Raw genomic sequence first — 16,392 nt, forward strand, 5'->3', positions numbered from 1 at the left:
AAACATTTGCAGAGCTTGCAGCTTTCTTTGTAGATGCTTTTTCTTCTTTCAGTGTCCTCAATTCACATCAAGTTGTCCACAGTGATTAATTTATTTTTAACTTTGAGGAAAAAAAGATGTGATTTAAGAAATGTTGCCATTTTTTTTTACATAAAAATTGACAGAAGCCATGTTTGACCTAAATCACCTGTTGCTGAGTTTGCCCTTTCTCATTTGTTTAATATGAACGTTTAAAGTCTAACTGCTGTAAAACCAGTGTTTACTTCATTAATTTTTTCTTTATATCATATGTCATTGTTAAGTCATGCTGTTTTAATCACTAGTTTTGTAAAATTTCCGTTCTTGAATTATGCAGCAAGAAGTTGGCCACTCTTAGTTTTGACTGTTCAGTTACAAACGAGATTGAACGGCTGAATTATGAAAAGACACGTAAAAAATCTGATGCTTTTAAGCTAAATGTCCTGTTTCTTATCAACATCTAAAATGAGTTGAGGAGCAAGTGATTTAGTTCCTGCCTTTTGTCGCTTTCTGAAAATACTTTTAATACAATACATTTTGTCAGTGGGTTTTGTTTCCTTATAATCATTATTTATAACTATAAAATACAACAAATGGGGAATGAAACTATTCCACATCTTCCCCTCGGTTGAATAATTCAGATGTATTTGCTCTACTTGCTGTTCTGCCTAGATGCTCAGGGCTTGGAGCCTAGCAATATGGATTCTCTTGTGGTTTGGATCTTACATATATCTCTTGAGTTTAGCTTCTTTGCAAGGTCTTCTAAATATTTTTCAATTTAAGATGGAACTAAAATGACAAGTTTTTTAAAAGTTTGTTGATCAAAAATGCTCAGTAGCATGCGGTAAAAGCTAAGAGTGCACTTTTTTTGTCTACTGGGTGTAAAACATTTATTCTTTCTGTTTTTTAATTCTCTTTCCATGCAGAACTCCATACGACACAACCTGTCTTTGAACAAGTGTTTTCTCAAAGTGCCTCGCTCTAAAGACGACCCTGGAAAAGTGAGTATCTCCACAACAACGTGACGTGACTGGAAAAGGTCAGAATGAACTATGGTGCTTCATGCAGTCAAAAAAATCTAATTCTATATCAACAAACTTTCAAACAGGACTTGAGTCTAGTGTCACTCGTGTGGACACAGTTTGCATCATTGCACTGTAGACTCTTATCTATTCTTTTTTTTGTCACACACACATACACATATATACAATGTAATATGTGCATTTAAAAGCAGTTTGTAACTCCATAACCAGCTGCGCTTGAATTCCTAATGCGGCTTTCTCTGTGATCTGTGGCTCCTTCGATATTGATTCTGCCAAGTAATAATGTGGCACAGAGAGCAATGAATAATAAGTATACGTAGGTACACACCCTCAGATACAAGGCCTTTCATGCATCCGTTATCCTTTATTAGAGTTTGTTTCTGTCCTTTCTTCCCTCTCTCGGACACAATCACAGGAAGCTTTAGATATGTTTAGTCGCTGCTGGCTCTGCTGTCATTGGGAAACCTTCTTTCCAGGGCCACTTCTGCGGCGCCGCTTTGATAACAACAATTTGTCAAGTTCTTGTTTGTGCTGAATCGAAGGACTTGCTCCGACGGGGGGAAAGTATATAATTAAGGTTGATCACTGAAGCTTGTCTTTACATTATTATTTTTTTAATAAACGCTCAAATGTCTGCACTTCCTCTCGTCCCAGGATTAATGTGCAACTTTTGTGGAAGAAAAGAAAGCCCAAACTTTTCAGCAAACTCTTTAAACTTTGTTGGGGGATAGGATGGGGGAGTTTTTTTCTTCTCCTGGCTGTAGGGATTTTGGAGCCATTGAAAAATGAATTAGAGGGGAAGAAGGTTTAAATAATTCAGACAAAATCCTTGGGTTTGAGTGGAGGCTTATAGTGTGGTAAGACACAAAGAGAGTGGATGCTCCACTGATTAGCCTGACTTGGACCTGACCAGCACCTTAATTCACGACATGGATCGAAGCGGTCGATACTTTGGTATGGGCGAGAAGGAGGGGGGTCATCTCTGTCTGAAGAAGCTGAATGTTCATGTTTGAAGCCACAGAGAGAAGGGAGACGTTAAATCATGCATGTGCTAACGTTAATTGGCTGTGTACAGCTCAGTGGTGTGGGACTGAGAGACAGAAGGAAAAGACATGAGAATAAGGGAGGCAGGACGGAAGGTGGGGTAGAAGTTGATGGTTGAACTGTGTGTGTGCATGCAGGTGTGAGTGTGTGTGTGTGTGTGTCCTAGATGAATCTTTTGAATTCTAGCTGCAGCTTTAGACCTCCTTAGGAGGAAAGAACAAGAAATGAAATGTAACAAAAAATTGTTGCAGGAATAAATCAAGGATTTCTAAAAGTAATTGATTACTTCAAATTTTATTGTATTTATGTTCTATTTTATTGGATTGTATATTTAATTTGCGACATAGTTTTGTGTTAATTGTGTGTATCAAAAATATCGGGGTGGATTTTCTGGGGAGAAGAAGCAGAAGTGTGCAGCCCAGGAAAACTAAAGCAGAAAAAAATGATTTGATACAGAATTGGTAGAAAAACAGATGCACTTGTTTTATTGAATGCAATAGAGTCATGTAGTGCGAGTTCCTCTTGGCAGGGTGACTGAAGCTGCCTCACTGAGAACAAGTGGCGACAAAAGATACTTTTCAGTGTACATTATAAGCAAAGACACATTTCCTAAAATCACAGATGTGAAACGAGTGGAAATATTTTGGATTTAACTATATCACTTAAATACCCTTATGGGTTGAAAGGGCTTCAAATGGAGGAGTTCAGGTATCTGGAGCCTTCTTTAAGAGTGATGGTAAAATAGAACTGGACAAGGGTTGACGGATGGGGCTTGGTCTCTTGTGGTCAAGAAGGAGCTGAGCCAAAAGGCAAAGCTCTAGATTAACTGGTCCATCTACGTTCAAACCCTCGACTATGGCCATGAGATGTGATTCATGACTTCATTCAATCTTTATTTATGCAAGTTAGTCCTCTTGAGCCTCGGAGACTTTACAAGAGAGACCCGACTGAAAGAAATAGGTTCCAAATACAAGTGGCTGAAATGGGTATTCCCTGTAGGGTGGTGGGGCTCAGCCTTAAAGATGAGGTGAGGAGCTCTGAGTAGAGCTGCTGCTCCTCTGTTTCAAAGAGAGTCAACTGCAGTTGTTCGGCCATCTGATCAGGATCTCCTGTGTGCCTCTCTCTCAAGGTTATTCTCTTCATTCTGGGAGCACCTTGGTATCCTCCAGGAGGAGATTCTCACAGAAGAGGCTGTTGTTTGTGTTCTTCTAAATTTGCTGTCTCCACGGCCCAATCACTGATAAGTGGCAGAAATTGGATAAATGGCTATAAAGCCATGTGTTGCCAGGAGATGTTAATACTTTTGAATTTAAATTATATCTATTCATTCACCCATCCATTTTCTTTACCCACTTGTTCCTGTTCAGAGTTACAGGGAATTGGTGTTTGTCTCCAGTGTGCGTGCATTGGGTGGTATACACCCTGAACAAGTCGCCTGTCTATCAAAGATAGATAGCGTTATAGTGATATCAGGGGTTTCAGTTCTACAACCCATGACAACGACATTATCTTTAAGAAATAGTAATGTGTAAATAAAGTAGTATCTAAATCAAAATGATTCCAAAGTTGTTCATTTGAAAAATAGTAGATTGACCACTTAAGATTGAGAAGTTGCTGTCTTTCCCGCGACCCGAAAAAGCAAGTAAGTGCTATGTGTTGTCATCATTGTATATTCCCATACAATGGCAAAATTGGTTCTCTGCATTTAACCCATCACACCTGGGGTACACCCAGGTGGAGCAGTGGGCAGCTATGTAAGCACCCGGAGAGCTATTAGGGATTATGTCTTGCTCAGAGACACCACAACATGTGGGAACTGCTGGGGATCGGACCTGGGACTTTTGGGTCCCGAGTCGGCTGCCCTACCTCTACCCCATCTTGGCCCCGGGTAAAGGTAATTGATGGATGGATGGAAGTTGCTGTCTTTGGTAGAGTTTATAATCTTGGGGTGTTGATGACAAGTAGGCTTGAAATAAAGATGGGAATTGATGTAGTTGTAAAAGACTTGATAGTGACACAAACAGCAATGGCCTGTATTTTTTTTAAGACAGAGCTGAACCAAGGAATGGGAGGAGCTCTAGAAGAATACACAAAGCATTTTCTGTCAAGTTGGTTTAATTGTATTTCTTGTATGGTCACAATTTAGGGTTCCTACTGGGCCATAGACACCAATCCTAAAGAAGACACATTACCCAGCAGGCCCAAGAAAAGACCACGGTCTGGAGAACGGGTAAGCTTTCACAGACCTTCTGTTTACTTCTCTTGTCAGCACTAGGGCTTGTTGTTTTTCAAAGCTTTAAATATTGTCACTCAGTATTTAACAGGCTGGTATACAATCTGGTGCAAACTACATCCTGTCAGTACAATAAGGGGAAATGACATTTCCTTCAGTAGCTCATACTTCTAGATTTTGAGTGTTCCCTTGGAAATTAATTTGAAGTCACAATGGGACATTCCTACAAGAGGCTTCTAAGTCATGAGTTTTAAATATTTCTCTTGCATAAATACCTGATTTCTAATATGCCTTGTAATGTTACAATATTTAGTTTACTATAGATAATAACACAAGACACACTTTATTGTATGCTTATTAAGAAAAACAATCAAATGTAATATGTTGGAATGACAAAAAATTAAACATTACAGCTAATGTCATTGCTATAAAATGAAAATGATACCAGGTACTTGCCATATATTTGTGTGTCACCTTGTCATATAAACACTTGTTTTTAGCTTTCGTGGTCTCAAAAGTACTTTAATACCAGTTTAAGAAGTCTGCTGTTGAAGAATTTATCTTCATAAGCCAGTCTATTTAGATTTGACTATGAAAAGAATATAACATCAAAATTATATTACCATGAGGGAAAGAAATTTGCAAATATATTTATAACGGTACTGAATAAAACTGCACTGAATATTTTGTTTACGACTGCAGCCAAAATGTTGCAGGATTTATTGGTGCAAACACATTTAGGCTATCTCTGATCTTTATTTTAAGGCCTACAGTGCATGTTAATAGTGTGAATGTACTGCTGCTGAGGCCCTAAAACATCACAGAGACACCACTAACGCAGAATTGCCACCTTTTTAAAAAATATGCCTCAAACTGATTTTAAAATGCAAGCAAAAAATAAAAGTACAAACATACTATGCAAACACAAACATTAGCTGGATAGACATTTAAACCTCGGCCTAACTATGTAAAGACATCAATAATTTCCACAAACCGTTATTCTTCTTGTCCTTTAAAGTGCGAACAGTGGTGCTTTTTAAGAGTTATTTGTTTATCTTTGGAATGCACGTAACCAGCTGCTTGTGTCACTTCTTTGCATTCCTTTACTGTATGCTGGTGCTCCACAGTGGTTTTGTTTTAAATGTTAAAACAAGTTTGTTGTTTCCATCTTTAGAAATAACAGTTTTCTTGCACATTCTATTGGCTATTGCACTTCGTTTCAGGTCTAATTTCTTGTAGCCAAACCACTTATTGAAGTAGCTTGTTTAAATAGCTGCTGTATTGTCAACGGGTACAAACATTCTTTGTCTCAGACATGTTGAAGTGCTCTAAAGGAATGTGAATGCATCGTATTATTATCACATTTATTACATGTTACAGTCAGGGCTGAGATTTTACCATATAAAAATGGGAAAAATCCTGAATAAAGACACATTCAAGATAGTATGATTGATATATTCTGATTGCTTGCCTTGAAGCTAAGGTGCAGTTTCACAAGTATGCATTTCTACGTACATTTCAAAGTGCATTTTATTTCTTTAAATGCATTTTTATTTATTGTATGATTAAAGCGTCAGTAGCAGTGCACCATGCCTTGTGTATTCACATACTGAGTTCTGAATCTGTTTGTAGACCATGTGTAATTGGGAAAGGTCGGGAAAAACCTACAAAAATCATCTGTGTCACAAAGAAATGCCACATCCATGACATGCATGGCATTTACTTATTACAGAACCAGAGCCATTGGAGTCTTAATTAAACAATTCACCACATATACATGCATCTGTGTTAACCACCTAGGTTGCAGCTTTCTTTTTTTTTTCATGCAACAGTGAAAAGTAGGAATGAGCTACAGGATAGATGTGAGAACTCAGCGGCAGGAATAAAGATTGGGTTTGAAAAATTGATTGACAGCAGCTGAGGCTATAAATACACATAACTCTGCATCAGCTCGGCAGACTGCGCCTGGTGTTCAGTCATTAACCTGCAAATCTGAATACAGAAGTAGTGCAGAGTTTGTTTCATGATGCGTTGGAAGTCTTGGAAGCCACCTCTGCCTTCAGTCGTCACTGCTGTTTTAGCTCAGTCTGTCTGCTTGCGTATTTTTCATGTAGTTTCTGTTTCCTCAGCTCGTAATTAGCACACTTCTAACTAGTGCAGTTTATTGTCAAAAATGCATTACAGCCAGACTGTCTATTTGAGAACTGAACACATTAGGAGATGAAACTTCTTTGTGGTTATTATTCCAATTATGTTTAAACAAACTGTGCTCCGGGCTTGGCATGTACTTGCAGATCGTACATTGTTATGTGGGTGTGGATGTCTCTAATGGAAATACCTGGTTTTCTTAACAGTTTTTGGATTGAAGATTACCTGAACTTCAAAGTCTTAATCTGTTCATCGCTTTTAGCGAGTTCAGTGTGCAAGTGTGCGTTTTAATTTCCAGTTTTAGATTTGTTGCTTGTTCACAGTCACTATCAGGAAAAGGCCAATTAATGCAAATTAAAATGATTTTTAAAATACTCTGCTTCGCACCTAACAATCAGTGTGCTCTGCACAATGCACTCACTTTAAAATTCAAATAACTGATCCCCACAAAGCATTAAAAGATATGACTATGACTATTTACAGACAGCCCTTTTTAGGGTTTGGAGTGTAATTAGTGATTGAGCATTAACTTAACAGTTGAAGTTGTAAAGGCTATGGGGGTAGACAAGTGGTTTTGGTCTTGGTGTGCTGTTTTCTTGTGCAGCTATGGTGGCACAAATTAATGAAAGAGTTATTAGAATTTTTTCCCCAATTTTCACCACAGTTGTTAGAATCAGACATTAACATCTAATTACTTTCTTATCAGGGCTTTTATGTTTAGGGAAGAAGTCTTGTTGACAGATTAAAAATAAATTTATGCAATGATTTAATTGAGATTTTTCTAAATGTGCACCAGACTGGGTTGTTGCATAAAAAAAATAAAAAAACCTGAGTGTTTACAATCATCTCTTATCTTTTCATCCATCATCTATGTCACCGTTTGTTGCAACATGACCATTTTCTATCCATTCGCCTGCCACTCATTTTGCTCTCTATATTGCTGCTTTGCTTTACCCTTCCCATCTCCCGGGAGCTCGGGCAGGCGTAGAGCGGCAAAGTGCACAATCACCGTTGCTCAACAGAGGAAGACTCGAGGCGAACGAGACAGGAAGGGTTGCCTGGAAGAATAGAAGAAGAAGCAAGTGTTATAAAGAAAAGATGCAGAAATGAAGAGAAACAGATGTCAAGGTAGAGACGGTGCAGAGGGAAAAAGTCAAGCTGCAAGGAGTGAAAAAAGAAGGAAGAGGAGTTGGAGGAAGAAGAGAAGGGAGGAGGGAGTGTTCTAGGCTTGTGTTCCAGTTAATTACCACAGAAGGCCCTGGGGCTGCAGTTAGACATATTTTCTTCACCAACATTTTTTTTTATTACAAACATTAATTAATTCAGAGCCTTGTCATCTCGTCTTACATGGATGGGCCCTTCGACCCCTTTTCTTATGCCTCACTTGCACTGCTGGCAGACACACTGTGGGCTGTCACATGGGCAAAGGAGAAAATGGGAGGTTTAAGTGCTAAGATTTATGGCAGTATTACTGTCTGGGGAGATGAAAAAAAAAGGTGGACTAAATATGCCTTTGTGTTTTTATTGGGGTTTTGTTGCACCTGGGCTACGCAGACATAAAGAGTTAAAGATGGCAGTGACGCTAAACGTCAACTGCATTGTGTTAATGTGTACACCGTGTACATTTAGTCTCGTAGTTATGTCTGCGGTGCCTTCAGAATAATCACACCCTTTCATTTTATGTATGCCTCCCCATCTGCCTGTCACCACTCAATTATCTAACAATTCGTCGTCTCCCCCCTCTTTTTTCCACAAGCCTTTTTTACGTCTCTCTTCACCTCTCTGCTGTCTTCTTTTTAAGTGCCGCCACCAGGGAACTGGCAACCCATTTGTCTGGGAGTTTATCATAAATTAAAGATTGCATTGTTACCAACCAATCCTCTTACTGTAAGTTGTTTGGGGAGGCATGCATGCTGCCTTGAACCCTGAAAGAAGTCAGGCAGAGTGGGAAAAAAACATACATCTTGCTTATTTTTTAAAGATTTTCCTTGTCAGTGTTGCCCCCTCATCAATCTTTGAATAGTTTCTTATATTGAGTTAACCTTGCTTTGCCTCTTGATGAGGATGAAATGCAGCCAAATATATTTTAGACCCTTAAATAATGCATGTAGAAACCTTGATGCATCTCATCTGCTGTGCCCAATTTCATGGCTGTTTAAGTGTCCGGTAATTTACATGAAGCACGCCTCAACTTGTTCACACGGTTTTCAGCCCGGGGTGCGGTGGTGAATCAAGAGGCTCGCCAATGAATCCTGAACTTAAAGCACACTGAAATTCCTTCATAACCTTTGTCACATTTCATTTCCCTCCTCGTTGCCAAACTCCTCTGGATATTTCCAATCAGAAAAAGCTGTTTTTGAACAAGATGTGAATACAAAATAGAAGAAAAGACTCACAGCTGCTGCATAATAGTTTTCCAAATAGCAAGAGTAAATACATTACCTACATTATGTGCCTTACTTTCCTTTATTTAATGTTGCAGCTAATGATTCAAGTTCACATATTTTTATTTGCATTTTACTATAAGTGTATGCAGCAATTCACTTAAGTCAGTTTAGCTCATTGCTAAAGCTATATCTATCAAATGTCTTCAGCTTGAATTTTGACACAGATGGCAGGCAGCAGCATCCACAAACACTTTGACCAAGAAGATTCACAGATAATTACGTACATAAAGTTTTCTGGGGGCTGAAATAAAAAAAATGCATAGAAAAGTTTGGTGCATGTTTTCTGGGCAAAATTGTCATTAAATCGAATAAAACTTAGAATACCTGAAAAAAGATATTTTGTCGTAGCATTATTGGAAAACTACTACTTCTGTGGATGCCAATGACTAAAATAACTAATAAAGATCTGCAGTGGCCAAGAATGACAACCTGGACTGCTCTTTGTTGCAGCAGAGGTAGAGAAAAATCTTGAAGTTTCAACAGTGATGATTTGTTTGAGGTATTGTCTCCTGTTCTTTAAGAGATCAAATATTCAACAAAACCTTAGGACTATGACGTAAATACCTCTACATGAGTGAATCCATGTCTTCTATGTCTCATTCCTCTGTTGCACTCTGTTTTCAGGCATCAACCCCTTACAGTCTGGAGTCAGAGTCTTTGAGAATGGACTGCATCATGTCAGGAGGGGCATCCCCAACTCTGGCCATTGGTGCAGCAAATAACAAGGTAAGACACGCACTCAAAAAGTGAGTGGGGTCTTGATTTTGTTAGTGCAAGAGGAAGCAGATTGACCCACTTGTGACCAAACAAAGATCTAACCCTAACCTGTAGAAATATGATCCAATTGATGGTTAAAAATAGACTAGATCATTTAGCAGAATAAGGAGAACGGCAGCTGAGTTTCCATTACTGTGTAAGCTTTATGTTTGCCTCCCAATTGCTAAATTAACTGTCATTCGAACGAGGAGTGTCTTAGCAAAACACAGCATCGCTGAAAAGAATGGGCCAGTAGATGTATAGATAAATGCACGTGGTTAGTAGATTGTTGTCACTGTGGATAATAAGTGTTTTGATTGACTCTTGGGTTTGTTAGTTTTTTTTTTTTTTTACCTTGCTAATTGCTAAATGTTAATAAAAACTTGCAAAGTTTGCAAATAATTCTGATTATTAAAAAAAAAAAATTCTCTGCGATGTCACTCAAAAAGCATTAAACAAAAGCGGATGATCTGTTGATTTCTGTTCATAAAGTAATCAGAGATTAATGGCACCATGTCACTCACAATATGTCCAGTTTAAAAAATGCTTTGCTTAGTGTATATGAGAAAAAGTTAATGCTGTGTTTTCTGACGGTGTTGACGCAGTAAAAACATGTAGTTTATTGTTGTTTCTTAGAAAAATGTGAGCAGGAGGTCTCTGTTTTATTCCACCGCCATTGTCTGAGGTTTATATTTTCATTTCAACATTTAAACCGTACTTTAAAACTGAGTGTGTCTATAAATATAAGGGTCAGAGATCAAATGCCAACTGGGACCTCTGATGCCTGTCTGATCTGGCTATAAGCTCAGTCCACAACACACACAAAGGAACACACAGAGTAATGAAGTGTGTTTGAACCCTTCTTCTGACCCTGACCTAAGAGAAGATTTGTCCCACAGCAGCTCACACAGCTCTGTGAATGTTATTTGAAGGATCTGACAGCTTTGTACAGTTTTCCCATCTGCTCTATTTTTACAAATACTGACTCGTGGTTTATAGTCTGCCAACATGAAGAAATTAAATTGTAGTTGCAACCATTCACAAAATGTGTATATTCCTATTGCAATGATTGTATAATCACACGTTCACTTGTTTTATTAGTAATTTGGAAACTAAATTATTTTGTGCTATTTCCTTTTGCCTCATTATTTGTAAAAGTTCACAGCTATTTGTAGCATTATTTAGTTTAGTGTGCTTAGGGTTTGCTCTTTTACTCAGAGAAATGTACAGGGGAAAAAAACTCATAATTCATTGCTTTAAATAGGATCATTTAGCAGCATGCCTTTTAGACTTGTGTTTTCAGAATCAGAATCAGCTTTATTGTCATTGCACACTTAAGTACAGCGAAATTACGTTCCCTACAGCCGTCCGAAGGGTAGATGGAAGTGTACCGGGGCTGCAGCTTCTATGAAGCTCTGCACTTATCGCTTAGATAAGAAAGGGGGAGGAAAACATGAGGAGAGAAGGTATTAAAAAATACACAGGGCACAGTGTAAGGCAGCAAATCTACCTCAGCATAAAAGCAACATGAATAGACATAATACATTTTGCAGGGGGGGATGGCAAGACGGTGAGATTGTCCATGAACACTTCCAGATAGTTTCCATAGTCCTGATAAAGATGTTACAGTGTCTATCAGCCGGTGCAACTCTGATAGGGTCCGGGTGAGCAGGAGCAGAGTGTCTTGTTTCCATAACATCCAAGGAGAAACTGAGATGGTCAGCCTTCCAAGGCCAGAGCCAGATTCAGATTTCAACATTGTGTTGGGTCAGGCTGAGCTCGTTAATTTCTGCGTCTGCCTTTACCGTCTCGATAGTATACCTCATGGCGACTCCAAACAGCCAAATTGTGATTACTTACGCTGAAGTCAGGCTTACAACTTCTCCAAGATCTATTCCTTCCAACCATCCGTGAACACTGCCAGAAATTCCACAGTCCTGCTTGCTCAGCACTGATACAGGCCCACAGATAGTTCGCACACAGTCGTGAGTGTTGCCAAGCCCTGCACACACATTTCAGACAGCTTAAACATCTGCTGATGTTTCCAAATTTGTCAATAATCCATATTTCCACCAACTCCAAAAAGCAGAATCCAGTTATCATGAATCCAATTATGTTTCCGAGGTAAGAGCTCTCCTTCACCCTGTCTTCTTGTTGAGAAAATTTGATCAATTGCTTTGAGAGACCAGCTGAACAAATCCATAGTTTACAATTTGGAAGGTATGCAAAAAGGGGCTCTGAAAAAAGTTCACAAAACTTTATGGGAGTCTTTAGAGAGTGTTAATCAGCATTGTAAAATATTTGTTTTTAATGTTTGATAACAACAACAACAAAAACTGCAATTTTTAGCTCAAATATAGTTATTTCTCTGAACAATTTCACACAGGCAGCAGGTGAACAACAGATAATGCTTTTAATTGTATTTTACTGCCACTATGCACCTATTTGGTGTTACTTCAGGACTAACTCAGCCACAACTCAAAAATATCATTTTAAATTCTGCAACAAGGATTCAGAGCAGGGAGAGGAAGACCTTGATGATAATGATGCTGATGCCAACGTCAATAATATCCGCCCACGTCCAGACAGGTGGCGTCCTGCAGGCGCAGCAGTGTGTCAGAGCTGCTTCTTTAACACGTTCGCTCACTGATATTCTATCATCAGAAGAAGTCTGTGCTTTTGAAAATGAGGTATTCCTGTAACTTGTTTCAACAACATTATTTCAAACAGAAAATGAGCATTCAAGTATTGTATTTTTATTACTTCATTTATCTCTTTTTTTTATTACTAAAGTGTCACAAAAAGGAGAATGAAAGTGTCAGGGTTTTATATTTGACTGAATCCAAAGAAATATTAAAACGCACTTCTTGAAATGCTGCTTTTTTTTTTTTCCACTGGAAGAGTTTCCACGGAGCGGAGCACTGCCCCAGAGAGTTTTTACTGTTGTCTCACCCGGAGGCTATGTTTTCACATTTGTCTTTACAATTAAACGTAGCCTGGAGGTAATCCTGGCGCTCTGCCTCATAAGTGCTGACAGTCAAATAAAACAGGAGAAACATGATTCAACCTAATTCCAACGCACTTCTTTTAAAAGCCTTCTGGTGTGTCAAAACAATGTACAGTACAGCTGCTCTTAATTCATAGAAATGGGTTGAGACCTTAAACAAAAATCACAACATTCCAAATAGTTATAGTCGGCCGTTAATGTAGGAGATGCACTGATTTATGCACCAGTACAAATCACGAGTTGACCCTGAAGTTAATTGTACACAAGTAATCCCTAGAGCTGCTCACCTCAGTCTGCATGCGAGTTAGCAGCAAAATGAAAAAGGCCAAGATGAACAGAAAACATCATGAATCTGTTGAAGGCAGTATTATTTGGTGCATTGCCTCAAAATGTTCTACATAGAAGCCATTATTATGTCAACATGAAACCTTTTTTTGTTTGTGTGTGTGTGTAGGTAGCTCTGTATAATCCTGAAGCAGAAGACGGTGAGAGTCCTGGGAGTCTGGGTGGCAGCCTGAGCAACAGTCTTTCAGAGCCGAGCTTGGCGTCTGTCAACCTTAACAGCCTGAGCACGGCTGTCAGCAGCGGCGGCAGCGTGCACAGCTACACACCAGTAAGAGCTTGTCTTTGTTATGGCAGTGAGTGGAATGACTGTTACAGAAGAAAGTCTGTTTGTACAGGAACAATAGCTGACCCGATGCCACCACGAGCTTCATCTTATCATAACAGGGTCAAAAATTTCTCACACTACTTTTTTTTGTTTGTTGTTGTTCTTAATAATCATCTCTCGTGATTACATTTTTGGACAGCTTTTGTGTGATCTCCAGATTCTGACGTAATCTGGGTGATTCAGTTGCTGGTACAGACACTCAGCGGGTGCTGAAGGTGTCTGCTACACCCTTAGCAGCTGGGGAGGTGGGAACCAGCTAACAACTTGTACACTGGAGCTCCAGCTCACTGCTAAAACCCTCGTTTTTTGTGTTTAAGTTTAGACTGAAAGTCAAATTTATTCTCAGTGGGGTTTTAGCAAAACACATTTATTGTTAAAAAAATAATAATAACGTCGTCTTTTGCATTAGTTTTGAGGAGGTGACCTGAGTAGATAACTCGTGTGTGTCTTTGAAAATCTTCCATTTCAGCTGTACCATGATTATCATCAGTTCCTCTGTTAAGCCAAAATCAAACCTCTCAACATAAATGAGTTTCTTTGAACTGTATTCCATACAGTTCGTGCGTTCTTCAATCACATACAGTAGTCCCTTGTTCATCACGGGGGTTACATTCCAGACCCTCCCCACAATCAGTGAAAAACTGCAAAGCAGGAATGCTTTATTTATTTTATTATGTATATATATTTTAAGGCTATAGAAACCCTTCCCACACTCTTGCAATGTTCAGGGCTATTCAACTAAATTAATAATAATAATAATAATACATTATTTATAAAGCCCTTTAAAACAACAACAGCTGCAGTAAAGTGCTGTACACATAAAATCAAGAACATTTAAACGCATAAAAATAAAACAGCTGGTAAATTGCTAAATTGCTCAGGGGGCCACCGTTCCTGAAAACCAAGAGCTCAGGGGCCAGAAATCCAGCAGTTATTGTCATTAATTAAGTTTGTTTAACTTTTTTAAATCTAGTTTTATTTAAAATTGAACCAGTGGGTGGGCCCAACTGAGCTCACCAGTTGGCCTGATTTGGCCACTGGGCCTCCAGTTGAATAGCCCTGCTCTAAACTCTTAAGTCTACATAATTTTAACAACATACTGTATGCACTGTACAGTACTGCAAAACTGTACTCACCAGCTCTGCAGAAACAGCAGCTCGGCTCCGGTTTGGCAGACCTACCCTGCAGCGACGAAGCCCACAGTGCTCTAAACTCTTAAACTTATGAAATTTTAAGCATTGTTGAGCACCAAGATGCTTTTAGAGAGAGACAGACCTTTAGATAGCCAGCACAAAACCACACAGTAGTCCCGATAGAGTCCAAATCCAATTGAAAAAAGTCCAGATGAGCTCTGGAGAAAACACCGGACCTCCAAGCGACGCCTCCCTTCTCGAGAGGCCTCATGGGTCAGTAAGCAGCACTCCGATTTACAGATGAGGCTGGAAGTCCGGTACTGGTCCTATTCCCGGTCGGTTCCATACGGCTCTCTGTATCCACTGAGCGCCAAAGTCACTATGGAAAAGGACAGAACTTTTTCAGATCGAATCTAAACTTTCCCTCCATTTCAGCAGAAAGCAACGTCTGGAAGCAATGTAGTCTTTTTGAGTGGTGACACAGTGCAGGCTTATTGAGAGAAAAACTACAAAATGGCAGCATCTGTCTGAAGCATTATTTTTTTTTTGTTAACTTTTTACTCTACACCCAATAATGGTCAGTCAGGTCATCTAGACAGTTTCTTTTTTTTGGAAAGACATTTATCCCTCTGTCCGGAGGGTAATTATTATTTTTTTTTTTTACTGTACAGTATCCTGTACTGTCCCAATCACGTGAGTAATATTAAAGTTGACAATCGTGTGTCGTGTCCAGTTTTTTTCCCCTCGTGTTCAATATTATTTACAAAAACCATGAAAGATTAAGTCTGCGAAAGTCGAAGTGCGAATTAGCGAGGGACTACTGTACTGACTTGCAATGTCGTCTCCGTTAAGCTGATACTGAACCTCTCGACATAAATGAGTTTCTTTGAACTGTATTCTACACAGTTCGTGAGTTCTTCAATCACATACAGCTAAATCATATTTATGCTTCCAGTGGATAAATTGTAAGAGCAGAAACCCATTGTGACTTTTTTCTCCATTGTTTTACCATCACACTACAGCATCTTCAGCATATTTTGTTCTTTGTTCCATTAAAATAAATTGAATACAATTTTAAAGACTAATATTTGTTCAAAACTATTTGGCCCCAAATTACAGTAGCACAGAAAGCCCATCTTTATTCTGTTTATTGTTTCTCTCCTGTAACAGCTGCGCACCTCTTTTTTTAACTATCAGTCACAATTCTCTAGTTACCTCCCACCTGCATTAGCAAAGGTCAGTGCAATCTCATCTCGTTAACCTCTCATTCCTGGAGGCCATCTTATGTTTTTCTCCTTACTCCATCACCTCCTCCACCCCTCCTTCAACCTTCCAGACCTCATCTGTGGTCGAGCCCACAAGGATCAGGGTTACTTCTGACTCATTACCTGGTGCAGGTGACGTTCTCTTGGCTGACAGTGATTACTGGTGGCATTGCTGGCAGAGATCTCAAAGATACCAGAAGATTTTACAGAGAGGCTCCCATTATTGGGTGTCACGATCCTCAATGTTGGAACCCAATTGCAGAGAGATGAGTGAGGCAGGAGTCCAAAAACCAAAACAATTTATTTTTTTTAACAACAAAACAAAAGGCTGTCGGTGCAGCAAAACTTACTTTTGGCAGATTGGATCAGAAATAATGCAGAGCAGATCATCAGGGGGGCAGAAACCAGGCAAGGCAGAAGAGGATTGTGAAGTCAGAGAACATAGAACAATCACCGGACAAGGAGTGAAGGAAAGAAAGGCTTTTTATGTGACAGAGGGAGAGTTAGTAATGAGAGCACCTGGGCAAGTGGCTGATGAGGGACAGGTGTGAATGATAAAGACTGAGTGGAGAAGCAGACTAAGGAATGAGAGGAACATAACAGAAACAGATAAACAGAAAATCACACA

The 16,392-nt window shown here is 39.2% G+C and overlaps 1 protein-coding gene across 1 annotated transcript in view; it reads left to right on the forward strand.

The window, feature by feature from the left end:
• LOC119417669 (forkhead box protein J3) overlaps nucleotides 1-16,392 on the forward strand; it is a 64,746-nt gene that overhangs the window by 26,631 nt on the left and 21,723 nt on the right. Inside the window, exons 2-5 of the mRNA XM_037684927.1 lie at nucleotides 945-1,019; nucleotides 4,252-4,335; nucleotides 9,558-9,659; nucleotides 13,151-13,309. Coding sequence (XP_037540855.1) covers nucleotides 945-1,019; nucleotides 4,252-4,335; nucleotides 9,558-9,659; nucleotides 13,151-13,309 — 420 coding nt within the window. The remainder of the gene's footprint in view (nucleotides 1-944; nucleotides 1,020-4,251; nucleotides 4,336-9,557; nucleotides 9,660-13,150; nucleotides 13,310-16,392) is intronic.

The sequence above is a fragment of the Nematolebias whitei genome, chromosome 11, assembly GCF_014905685.2.
Source record: "Nematolebias whitei isolate Nwh7 chromosome 11, NemWhi1, whole genome shotgun sequence".
NCBI lineage: Eukaryota > Metazoa > Chordata > Actinopteri > Cyprinodontiformes > Rivulidae > Nematolebias > Nematolebias whitei.